Source organism: Leucopleurus acutus (assembly GCF_964270905.1).
Source record: "Leucopleurus acutus genome assembly, chromosome: 1".
Classification (NCBI taxonomy): Eukaryota; Metazoa; Chordata; class Mammalia; order Artiodactyla; family Delphinidae; genus Leucopleurus; species Leucopleurus acutus.
In genome coordinates this window covers 83,871,366-83,883,487 of record NC_139142.1, presented here as the reverse complement: position 1 = coordinate 83,883,487, position 12,122 = coordinate 83,871,366, and the positions used below count along the sequence as shown (strand labels likewise).

The 12,122-nt window shown below is 44.0% G+C and overlaps 1 protein-coding gene across 2 annotated transcripts in view; it reads left to right on the top strand.

Moving 5' to 3' along the window:
• The window catches only part of INO80 (INO80 complex ATPase subunit), a 129,681-nt gene that overhangs the window by 107,879 nt on the left and 9,680 nt on the right, over nucleotides 1–12,122 (top strand). For both annotated transcript variants that reach the window (XM_082848589.1, XM_082848588.1), the window contains 2 exons: nucleotides 1,499–1,571; nucleotides 11,954–12,112. In XM_082848589.1, coding sequence (XP_082704715.1) covers nucleotides 1,499–1,571; nucleotides 11,954–12,112 — 232 coding nt within the window. The remainder of the gene's footprint in view (nucleotides 1–1,498; nucleotides 1,572–11,953; nucleotides 12,113–12,122) is intronic.

Here is a 12,122-nt window from a genome sequence, read left to right as displayed (position 1 = left end):
GCTTAGGGATTAACCAGGATACTTATTTCAGAATAGTTCCTTCACTGGTATTCATGTTTGACATTGATATGTCATCATTTAGTCACTTCAACTATATTCAGAGCATCCTCATTTTATAGCACAGGAAACAGACCTTTAGCAGCCAAGTGACTTTACCAAGGAAGAACAGCATCAAGGGATGAGAGCATCCTGATGCCAGTGTGTTTCTTTTTTCTTTATTTTTTTTTAAACTGGAACCCACAGAATAAAATTCATCTTACGTTGGGATTTAATACATATCTACCATATCTGAAATCACAAAGCAGTACTTATCCTTATGACCTTTGTTGTATTATAATATTTTCTAATCTGTTCTATTTCTTTCTTTAATTTATGTGGTCCAGACTCACCAAACTGATTTCATGACCAGTGATAGGGGTGACCTGACCAATGATAGGTGTGACCTGCAATTTGAATAACACTGATATAAATGAATTTCTACTTTTATTCCTCATTATAGTCATAGAGAAAGGGGGTGAGCAGCTTGATTTAGAGGGCTGTAAAGTTTGTTTACCAGTATAAGGTAGTCCCTTTCCCTTAGAAGTGTTCTGGAAAATAACCTCAGGTGGCAGGAACATGAAAATGCAAGATAGTCTTGAAATATATTTATGTTATCTGCAGGAACTGGGCTCAAACCGAGCCCCTAGTTGTATGTGTATACATAGATAAATCTTACAGTCGAAGACTGCTCTTTGTGATCTGGCATGGCCCTTGTTCCTAGAAGATATTCAGTGAATATTTGCTGCCTGAATGAATGACAGTGGCATCTACTGATTTATTTGTAATTCTGGGTTTCTTTAATAGGATGTAGGATGTAGAGGGAAAATGAGAAAACTGTCTTGTTTCTGTTAAGGATTATGTTGGCATTTGTCAAAAAGTACTTTAATTTCAGCCTGTCTTCATGGATTGATCCTAACTTCAACGTAATACTTAGAAGTCATAATCTGAGTCTTAATCCTGACCTCGGGTCATTTTTCTGGGACTGACTTTCTTCATATGAATTTTAGTGCTTTGGAGTTAAAATCATTAGTTCCCAGATTGTTGGAAGTCATGATTCTTTGGGGAAACACCAGGAGATACTGACTTATTTGTCCCCTCTGTATGAACTGGGAATAGTTTGACTTGCTAAAAATATGACTGTTACAGAAAGAGAGGTCTCTACTTCCATAGCATATTTTTCTGTTACATTTGCCAAATGTTTATAATTATATTGCCTATCAGTCAATATTAGTGGGCAGCAAAAGTTTATCTGCAAATTGGAAGGTGACTGCCATGGTTTGATTTTAGCAACAGAGCACCTTTGTACAGTGTGTCAGAGAAACCTGGATCAGGTCTGGGTAACCACCAAAACTCTTTCTAGGCCTAGACACTGTTCTTCGTCCGGAGATCCCTCTCTTTTGCCACATGCCATTTTTCATTTTCATTTTTTCCTCTTAAAATATCCCTCCCTCTTCTGCAGGAATGACATTTTTGTGTTCCTGCTAAGTACACGAGCTGGAGGACTGGGTATCAATCTGACTGCGGCAGATACAGTAAGTAACAAGAGCACAAAAATACACTGGATATGTGGTTTTTCTACTATAAATATGTTGTTCGGTTGGCCTTATCCTTTATTATATGTCACAGACTTTTTATTTCTTTGTCTCTTGTTGTGTTAAAAGACAATAGTGGCACTTTGCCTGGAACTGGAACATTTCAGCTTTCCTTTTGGGCTTTTCTCTCCCTTCTCTTATTCTAAGTTTCTTACACATTTATTCAACACATATTTAGTAAATGCCTCCTATGTGTCTGATAGTGTTTTAAACACTTGGAATATGTCAGTGAATAAACAAACTGGAAAAAAAACCCAGTCAACTCAACTAACCAGATGTGTTTGTTTTAGGAGCTGTAAGTGAACAAATCAAAAAGTTGTTTTATTACTCTTATGCATTATTCCATCATAGGAAAAACTCATATTTTTGTATCCCGAACTTATAAACATGGTTGGAGAGCAATGAAATTGGTGATTTAAAAAATAAAATAAAAAGACATCCCATCAAATTATCTATCCTTTTATGCCCAGTCTCCTTGGAGGAATACTTCAGCATCTGAAAGGGAGAAGAAAAGAGCATTCCTTTTGTATCTCAGATTTATTCCCAGGTTACAAATATATTTAAAAACAATATCAGTAACCCTGACACATAAAAATGCATAAATGGGCAATTGTTTTGTAGAAGGCATGATTCTGCAAATGTCATTTAATGTGATCGTTGCGGTACCTCTCTGTGAAATACAGAGCATCAGAATCCCCACAAATATGAGGAGGATGCAAACTCTGGAGGGTCATGGAGAAATGAATGAAGTACAAAGGTGAAGAAGCTTGAATAAATTCACAACAGTAGAGCTGGAACTAGATCCCATGTTTCTCAGGTTCCACTTCTAGGCTGTGTTTATTCTTTCTCCTTGTTAACTGCTACACTGTAGAAACTGCCTGCCTTCAAGAATGAAAAACAGATTCTGTAACATCACCAAGTAGAATATCAACCATAGGATTCAGCTGTACCTTCCTCGGCATCTAAACCACTTCAGCCAATTAACCATGCTGGGACACGGTTCCAGGGCCTGGGGACTGCTGGAGGCATAACTGGGTAGATTCTGTATCTTATGTGCACATCATCAGCCTCAGTCATCTTAAGAGAAGGCAGTCATTGGTGGTAGTGTTGTTCTTGTGGGTTCTCTGATGAGGTAGCTCACTTGGTGTCATATCAGCAACCTTTCTCTTTGCCCCTTGGTTCTCTACTCTAGTTTTCAAGCATACTGTCCCAGTTAGTCATACTCTTTTTTTTTTTGATGAATTATTTTGGTTGTCAGTTTGTGGGTGATAGAGGGCAGATTCCATAGTTTTGGGGTTTCTTCAAATTAGAGAAATGAGACCTGGGTTTGAATCCCAGCTCTGCTGTTCACTCTGTGAAAGTGAAACAGTTGCTTGACTGCTCTAAACCATAGTTTCCTCCTCAATAAAATGAATATAATAATCCTTCCTTCTCTCATGGTTGTGAAATGTCACCTAGAAACATGTGACCCCAGTGCCTGCACATTAATAACCCTCAGGGATCCTGTGACCCTTGTAGCCCCAAATGAGAGAGCCAGGTCCAGGACTTCATTATTTATACTGGGCCCCAAATACCCCTCCTTTCCCCTAGGCCTTGTCTGCCTGGCTCTGTGCTCAGCTCTGCTGCTGTGGGAAGGCTGGGGATGGGAGTCTAGGGAAGGCTCTGGATTCCCAGGGCGGGTGAAAACAAATTCACACATGATGTGAATTGAAGGGCCAGAGTTGGGGATTGGGAGCCTCAGAGGAGGAAGAGAGCCGATTGGGGAGGAAATACTCCAGAGCCTTGCACTGGTTCAGCCCTGCTGTGTCCTGGAGGCATGGCTGGAAGAGAGGTGGAAACTCTTAGGGGCTTCCCAGGGGGCAGTAGCGTCTTCTCCGGCACCTTTGTTCCCCTCCAGGGTTGGTTGATATTCCTCTCCTGTGTCTCTGCACAGCCCCCAGGAGCTGGGCCTGAGTTTATCTCTGGGTCTCCTGCTTCCCCTCCTCTCCACCCCCGACCCCGGGAAGCCTTTGTCTCAACATCCCAAGCACAGTTATCCTTAGAGAGGCCCAGGTACCTGTGTGAGAACGCCAGGCAGGTGGTGATCAAGCTAGGACGTGAACCCAGGAGTGAAGACTGGTAGTCCTGCCGCACCAGGGTGCTTCCCTCATACCAAGAGGTGACCAATGGGGGAAGTTGGGCACAGATTGGAGGATGAGTTATTTAGTTCCTTTAGGGGTCTTGAGACACTGTTTAGCATGTGGGTGGTCTCAGTCATTACATTTATGTAGTCTGGAAGGCCCCACGGCACCCCCCCTTCACATCCCAAGCTTTACTCCAGCTGAGTGAAGCCAATGCATATTTTTTGTTTTGTTTTGTTTTTTTGGCTGTGTTGGGTCTTCGTTGATGTGTGTGGGCTTTCCCTAGTTGCGGCAAGCAAGGGCTACTGTTCATTGTGGTGCGCGGGCTTCTTATTGCGGTGGCTTCTCTTGTTGCAGAGCACGGGCTCTAGGTGTGCAGGCTTCAGTAGTTGCAGTGCGCGGGCTCATTAATTGTGGCTCGCGGGTTCTAGAGCTCAGGCTCAGTAGTTGTGGCACACGGGCTTAGTTGCTCCGCGGCATGTGGAATCTTCCTGGACCAAGGATCGAACCCGTGTCCCCTGCATTGGCAGGCAGATTCTTAACCAGTGCGCCAGCAGGGAAGTCCCGCCAGTGCATATTTGAAACAGAGGGAGGAGCACGTAGGAACTGACCCAGACACAGATTCAATTCAGCAAAGTGAAAGTTCTCTCCCAGGTTAAAGAGGACTCTCTGACAGCTGCCTAGGAGTTGGCAGCAGTGGGCCCAATTAGTCTTACTCTTAATGTGAGTACAAGATTCATCACTTTCTGCTAGCTGATCTTTTGGACTCCAGTCTCAGTCCCTAGCCCCATACCTCCTCTGTTAGTTTTTATACCCTTTATTAACCATGCTACTCCCTGGCTTAAAACTCTTCAGGGAGTCTCTGTCATCTACAAGATAAAGTATAAGCTCTTTTACACATACAAGGCCCTTCATTTTGTGGCCTTTATCTCCCTTTCCAGCCTAATTGCCAGACTGTTACTCCTTCCAAAATTTATGTTCCAGAGGCGGGGAGAGGTTGGGGGCCTAGCATGGAAGAATGGTGAAAAGAAGGGGCTTTCAACAGTTGCCTGCAAGGCACTGGGAGAGTGAGAATCTGCCCAGTGTGGCGCCAGGGCATGGGCCGCCTCTGCCTATGTCTAGGGGGAGGTACTGCTCTCTCTCGGGGTCGGTGGATTTCCTGGCGACGCAACCATCATTTTGAGGGGGGACTCGGAGATCTTCATTGCCACTTGCCACCTCACCAGGCACCAGATTCCAACCCACCCCCCTTTCTCCATACGATGAAGTCCATCACCTCCCACCTAGATCCGGATTTGGGTCCACTTGGCGTCTTGCCACCAGGTCCAGCCATCAGTGTGGGGGCAGTGGGTCAAAGACGGCGACACGGACTCTGAGATCCGGGACGTCAGTAACCTGAGGAGGGGAAGGCTGGTGCGCCCTCCCTACATCCCACCATCTCCCTCTGCTCTCTCCCTCCTTTCCAGTCCCAAACCAGCTCACCAGAGTTGAAGCCAGCCCTCCAACTGTGTGAGCGTGGGGCATGGGCTGGGGGTGGGGTGGGGGTGGGGTGGGGGGCTGACTTCACAGTGACTAGCAGGTTTGCTAAGGGTTGGGTCTGTTAGGCTCTAGGGATCTGGAGTGCCCTTTGGCGCTTGGCAGGTACAGGTGAAAGCTGTGTCCGGTGCTCTCTGAAGGGCCTGTGGCCTGTGACTTCCAGTGGTCCAGTGGATGGATGGATGGATGGATGGATGGACGCACGGACGGATGGATGGGATGAAAGAAGTGTTCCCATATTGGGGTACAGGGAAATCATTCTGGCTCTGACCTGATTTCTGTGCTAAGTACAACAGCCTGTTTTGTGGTCTCAAACATACATTATACATGTGCTTTAATCGTTAAAGAAAAGCGTGCATTGTCCAGAAACAAAGACGTCATTTTTCAAAGAAAAAAACAAAAAAAATTATGTTCTGGTAATAACAATTGACTTGTTTCCTGAACCCACCATACTGTATCATAATATTACATTAACAGCTCCCTCATCATAGATCTTCGTCCTGGGCACTTTGTCTTCTTCCACCTGGTAAACTTCTGATTGTTTTTTTTGCGGTACGCGGGCCTCTCACTCCTGTGGCCTCTCCCGTTGCGGAGCACAGGCTCCAGGCGCGCAGGCTTAGTGGCCATGGCTCACGGGCCTAGCCGCTCCGCGGCATGTGGGATCTTCCCAGACCCGGGCACGAACCCCTGTCCCCTGCATCGGCAGGCGGACTCTCAACCACTGCGCCACCAGGGAAGCCCTTTCTGATTGTTTTTCAAAACCCAATTCAAGGTCAGGGGTTGCTGTTTTATATGGGCTGGTAAAGACTCTCTGATAAGGTGACATTTGAACCAAGATCTGAAGAAAGTGAGAAAAGCAAGCCAGTTATGCATCTGGCAGAAAAGAATAGCATTCCAGGGAAAGGAGATAAGTACAGAACAAAGCCCTGAGGTGAGAACATCCTTGGCATAATCAATCAATGAAGCAAGCCCTTTGTAGGTATGACAGAATGAATGAGGGCAGAGTGGTATAAAATGAGTGGCAGAAGCAGATTGTGTGGGGCTTAATAGGCCATGGTTAGGATTTTGAGGTGGGAGGCTACTGGAAGAACTTGAACAGAGGAAGAACTTTAGCTTGAGCTTAAATGTGTCCTTCTGGCTTCAGGGGGGTGGGGTGGAGAAGACTATAGGGAAGGAAGTAGAAGCAGGAAGTTCAGTTAGGAATTAGACACAAGACGATGGTGACTTGGACAAGGATTGAAGCAGTGGAGGTGATGAGAAGTAATTGGAATCTGCATGTAGTTTTAAGGTACAGCCAATGGCGTTTACTACTAGATTGGATGTGGATCATGTGGATCAAGGAGAACTCCAAGGTGTTCAACCTGAGCAACTGGAATGATGGAGATACCAACGACTGGTTAAGGGGAAGGTGTGGGGAGGAACGGGTTTGAGAGGGGAAATCAAGAGTTTGGTTTGGGGTTTTTTAAGTTCAAGACTCTTAACCAGACATTAAGTGGCATTGTCACCCAGGTGGTAGAGCATGGAATTTAGGAGAAAGTTTGAGGCTCAAGATGTATTTTGGAATCATCAGGTCATAGATAACATTTAAGGCCATGGAGCTGGATGAGGTCACCTGGGGAGGCCTAGCATTGGTTCATTTGATTAAAATATCTTTCCCTTCTTCTCAGCCTGCCTATGTCAGGTTTGGCCTATGGTTTCTTAAGGAATAGTTCACCTAGTCATTCATTTAAATGGCCAAAAAATAAGCAGGTTTGAGTGGGGCAGATCTGCATCATGCTTCTGGTTTTCACAGTTTGCCTTATGCAGGTAAGCTGGTCCTGCCAGTCAGAAAGAACCAAAGTAGGCCCCTAACCCCATAGCTAGAGGAGTAGAAGTAGGAATTCTCTTTATATCCTGGGGCGTAGAGAGAGGCTCTGAATATTCTGAGTCCCCAATTCCAAAATAATTTACATTTAATTTTGAGGGGAGGGCTGAGGGACTCATAAATTAGAACCTCCTGGAATACTCAGAAGAAATGAGACCACAGGATTGAAATGAGTGGGCTTCCCTGCTGGCACAGTGGTTAAGAATCCAGCTGCCAATGCAAGAGAGACAGGCTCGAGCCCTGGTCCGGGAAGATCCCACATGCCGTGGAGCAACTAAGTCCGTGCACCACAACTACTGAGCTTGTGCTTTAGAACCTGTGTGCCACAACTACTGAAGCCCGCGCACCGCAACAAGAGAAGGTGCCGCAATGAGAAGCCTGTGCACCACAACAAAGAGTAGCCCCCGCTCACTGCAACTAGAGAAAGCCCGCGCACAGCAACGAAGACCCTATGTAGCCAAAAATAAGTAAATAAAATAAAAGATTTAAATGAGTTGCTAGATAAAGCTTTGTGTGGAGTTAAGTTATACTTGCTGTGTGTGTATTATTAGAGAAACAATAAGCTTAATTGCTTGCCTGGCATTTTTCCTTTGTTCTGAGATTTGTTCAGCTTTGGAAGATCCCCAGAACCATTTATGGACAAGGAAGAGGTTAGTCTGCCTAAAATGTCAGGAAAAACTTAATGTTTTATGATTGAGAGTGCATTTATAAACGTGTATTTGTAAACATTGGGATTATGTCTGGCTCACTCTGTTAGTAAAAACATGATTTTAGCATGAAATTAATGGCAACTGCCCCTCACTGCCTGTGTTGTTCTTTGTGTATTCTTCTTGGAGTAGGGATCTCTTTGCATTTGACATTGTTTAGTGAGAAATTGTTATAAACTGCACTGTTGGTTTTGTTTGTGTGAGATCTGTTTTAAATGTTTATGTGTAGAGAGAGATTGAAGAGCTTTTGTCCCTTAGTAACAGTGTGAGAAGTCTTATGTCCTGTGAGACAACATGGGGCAGCTTTCAGCCCTCCCAAGGGACTGAACTTCCACCTGTTCTCTTGGGGAAAAAAAGAGTGAGTTCCACCCTCCAAGTGTTGGTCAGCTTTTTCCAGTTGTTCCTCTAAATTTTCCTGTTTTCCATTTCACTCCCTCATCCCCTGAAACTCCCTGTTATTGACCTGTATAGCCAGGCGCCTCCACCCCATCTCAGCTCCCACCTTCTTCCCTTGCTTCCCCTCCCAGTGTCCGCCCAGCTTGGTGTTTACAACTTCATAAAGGTGCTGACAAGTAATTTATTTCCCCTTAGTCATTGTTGGGCCACACATTGTGGACTGACTAGCTTTAATGTTTCCTAGTTAAGTCAGCTGTTGTAGTTCTTTAATTGTTATTTTCTCTAGAATGTCTCACTGAGCTCCATAAACAAAGATGTCATCTCTGTCCTATTCTAATGGGCATGGTCTCCCCTGACTCCCTCTCCCTGAGTTCATGTCATGGTTGATTCAGTGTTCATTTTATTGTCAAGTTAGATAATAACCATACATCGAACTTGGTTTTTAGTTCTCTCTGTTCTTATCTTAACCCACTAGCTTACACATATTTCATATTCTTTTTCCCTGGGTCTTTTTCTAAGTAGAATCTTTCTTTCTTTTTTTTTTTAAACATCAATAGCTTATTGGATAGGGTTAAGTAGAATCTTATTTTATTCTCTCTTTCTCCCCAGTTCCTCACCTCTTTTAATCCATTTGAATGATAGATAGCCACTAAATTGGGGGAAGGGGGGACTTTAAATTGCAAGCCTATCTCTTAGGCTTTAATCTTATTGTTTATGATCTCAAAAGAACCCAAGTTGAATCAGGTTTGGTTGCCACTGAGACTTCCAGGAAGAAAATATAAATATGGAGGAAACACCTATGAAATGATTCATAATATAGGATTCCCCATTATGAATTCATGCTGAACCATTGCCTTAGGCTTGGACTACTAAGGTACTATCTTTGGGATGTGACATCAACTCTCATTTTCCACATATTTAGGTCATGTTAGGTATGTTGGGCAAATAATGACCCTCCCCCCCAGTCCAATTGGAGGTCTCCTTTTCTTTTTTTTTTTAAAGATTAATTTTATTTTTGGCTGCGTTGGGTCTTCATTGCTGTGCAAAGGCTTTCTCTAGTTGTGGCAAGGGGGGCTTCTCTTGTTGTGGAGCACAGGCTCTAGGTGCACGGGCTTCAGTAGTTGTGGCATGTGGGCTCAGTAGTTGTGGCTTGTGGGCTCTAGAGTGCAGGATCAGTAGTTGTGGCGTACGGACTTAGTTGCTCCATGACATGTGGGATCTTCCCGGAATCCACTGCGCCACCAGGGAAGTCCAGAGGTCTCATTTTCATTAACTCTGTCTTCTCTTCCTTTGTTCTCCCTGAAAGTTTAAACTGAATTTTCTAAAATTTTTCATATCCTGTTGAAGCTCAGAATATCCTGTGGCTAAACTCCTCTACAAGTGACAAACATTGTGTACTTCCAAATCCTAGATCTGTGGACACTGTGGATTAACAATAAGCTTTCATAATTATTTTCTTTCTTTGGCAGGCAGTTTGTAATTTTTTCCTCAAGGATTCTAACCTACACTATAAAAACTGAGGGATTATACCTCATATGAAAGCAAGACAAAAGGAGCGCCAGAAGAAAGAGCCAGTGGGGGTCCTTATTAGTAGAGGCAAGAGCATTGAAAATACTGATGCCTTTTATCCATCTTTACCTCAAGTGAATTCTGAAGAAAATGGCAGAAGAATTGCTTCCATTTTTAAATGAGAAAATAAATTACTTAGGAATGGTGTTAAGCAAGGGAAAAAGCATCTAGAGGAACAGTGTCAAGAGAAATCAATCACTCTTCAGCCTCTCACTGTTGTGAGAGGGCCTCTCACTGTTGTGGTACGCGGGCCTCTCACTGTTGTGGCCTCTCCCGTTGCAGAGCACAGGCTCCGGACGCGCAGGCTCAGTGGCCATGGCTCACAGGCCCAGCCGCTCCGCGGCATGTGGGATCTTCCCAGACCGGGGCACAAACCCGTGTACCCTGCATCAGCAGGCGGACTCTCAACCACTGTGCCACCAGAGAAGCCCCAGCCTACATTTTAAGGCTCTATCTAGTTTTGATCACACCTTAGAGATTCTAGTATCAATTGACTAATATTTGTAGAATTCTACTTTGTACTGGTGGATGGTGTCTGTCCTCAAATAAGACTAGACAGGAAGATTTTTAAAATATGTAATACACACAAAACAATTGGTCACCTTTAGAAGGTAGCAGTTAAGTGGGAACTTGGACCAGGATAGGTGATGCAACATTTTGCTAATAGTGCACGTTGCAGAAGGAGACTATTAGGATTGTGAACTCAGGCCAGTCTCTTCCTAATTTGTAAGATGAAGGAAATATATAAGGTTTTTTGAAAATTTAGTGAGATATGTATGCACATCTGTTTTAAGTGCTCAAAAGGTTTCAGCCAGTGTTACTTCTAATAGGAATTCATGAGGAATAGGAAAAGGAGACGTTGTTACAGGCAAGAGAAATCAGGGAGGTCTTCCTGAAAGTGGTGAAGCTTAAACTGAACCTTAATCAACAGAGAAGAGTTGAAGGATTGATTGTTAGTCAGAAAATCAGCTTAAGCAAGAAGTAGTACAAACAAACGTAATATAAGTGAGGGATACCAAAGAGACCTATCTGACAAAAGGGAAGGGGTGCTTTTATATTAGGAAAGAATAAAAATGAAGTTGTCTTAGTATAGCAGGACCTGATTATTGAGGGGAGCTTGGACTTGGTGTGTAACAGCATAATCGACAGAGAGATGGAATGGTCTCCAGTGGTACCCCAAGTAGACTGAAGAAGAAAGAGACAGATCTCAGAAGCCTGCTGGTCTAGAAACATTAGTGAGCCAGATGTAGGTGGTGAGGGCCTGGTCAAGGAGGACAGTGGACTGTAGAAAGGATAGGTTTGTTTCTGAAGAAGCACTGGCTGGATTTGGTGACTTGGTTGAATGTAGAGGAGGACACATGAGAGATAGGGGTCATTTTGAACTGGCTTTCTTTTAGGAGGTCTACTGTATTGATAGTAGCCTCAGGGCTGAGGACCCAGGAGTCTGTTGGTTTTAGGATCACTGGTGGGGCAGGGGACGGGGGAGTACATTTTGTTGTTGTTTGTGTTTGCTGTTTAGCAAACTAGAAGTAACTTCCAGAGAACCCTTTAAACATTTCTTGCCTGGAATTCAAGAGACAGGAAATGACCCTGTTAATGGGAACCTGAGAATGCCAGGAAAGCCATGTCTGCCTCTTACAAGGTAGGCCTAGGGTTAAAGAGAAGGCTTTCACATCCCTCACATCCCAGGCCCACTGCTTATTTAGGCGGTGTGATCTTGGATAAAATCTCTTATTCCTCTGTGTCTCAGTTTCCTCATCTATAAAAAGGGGGTTTTAAATAGTACCTAAATCATAGTGGTAGTGGGATTTAAGTGAGTTAATACACATAAAGCACATAGTACAATGACTGGCAAATAGTAAGCCCTGAGTGTTAACTATTAATATTGTTGCCACTCCCTCTTTTTAAATGAAAACCCTGAAAAACGCTCAGAGTATGTCTCTTTTGCCCAGGGCAGATGAGGGAATGGCTTGGTTTTATGAGTAGATAGATACCTGTTCATCTTTATATCGTAGAAAAAAATCTGGCATCAGACTATTGAAATAGGTGAGTGGCTGGGTTGCTGTCAGAATTCCTAGTATTGCCCTGAGAGTGCCTCATTTTTGCTGTATTCTTGTCCTGCCTATGCAGGTGATTTTTTATGATAGCGATTGGAACCCCACTGTGGACCAGCAGGCCATGGACAGGGCCCACCGCTTGGGGCAGACAAAGCAGGTTACCGTGTACCGACTCATCTGTAAGGGCACCATTGAAGAACGCATTCTGCAGCGAGCCAAGGAGAAGAGTGAGGTAAGCAGAA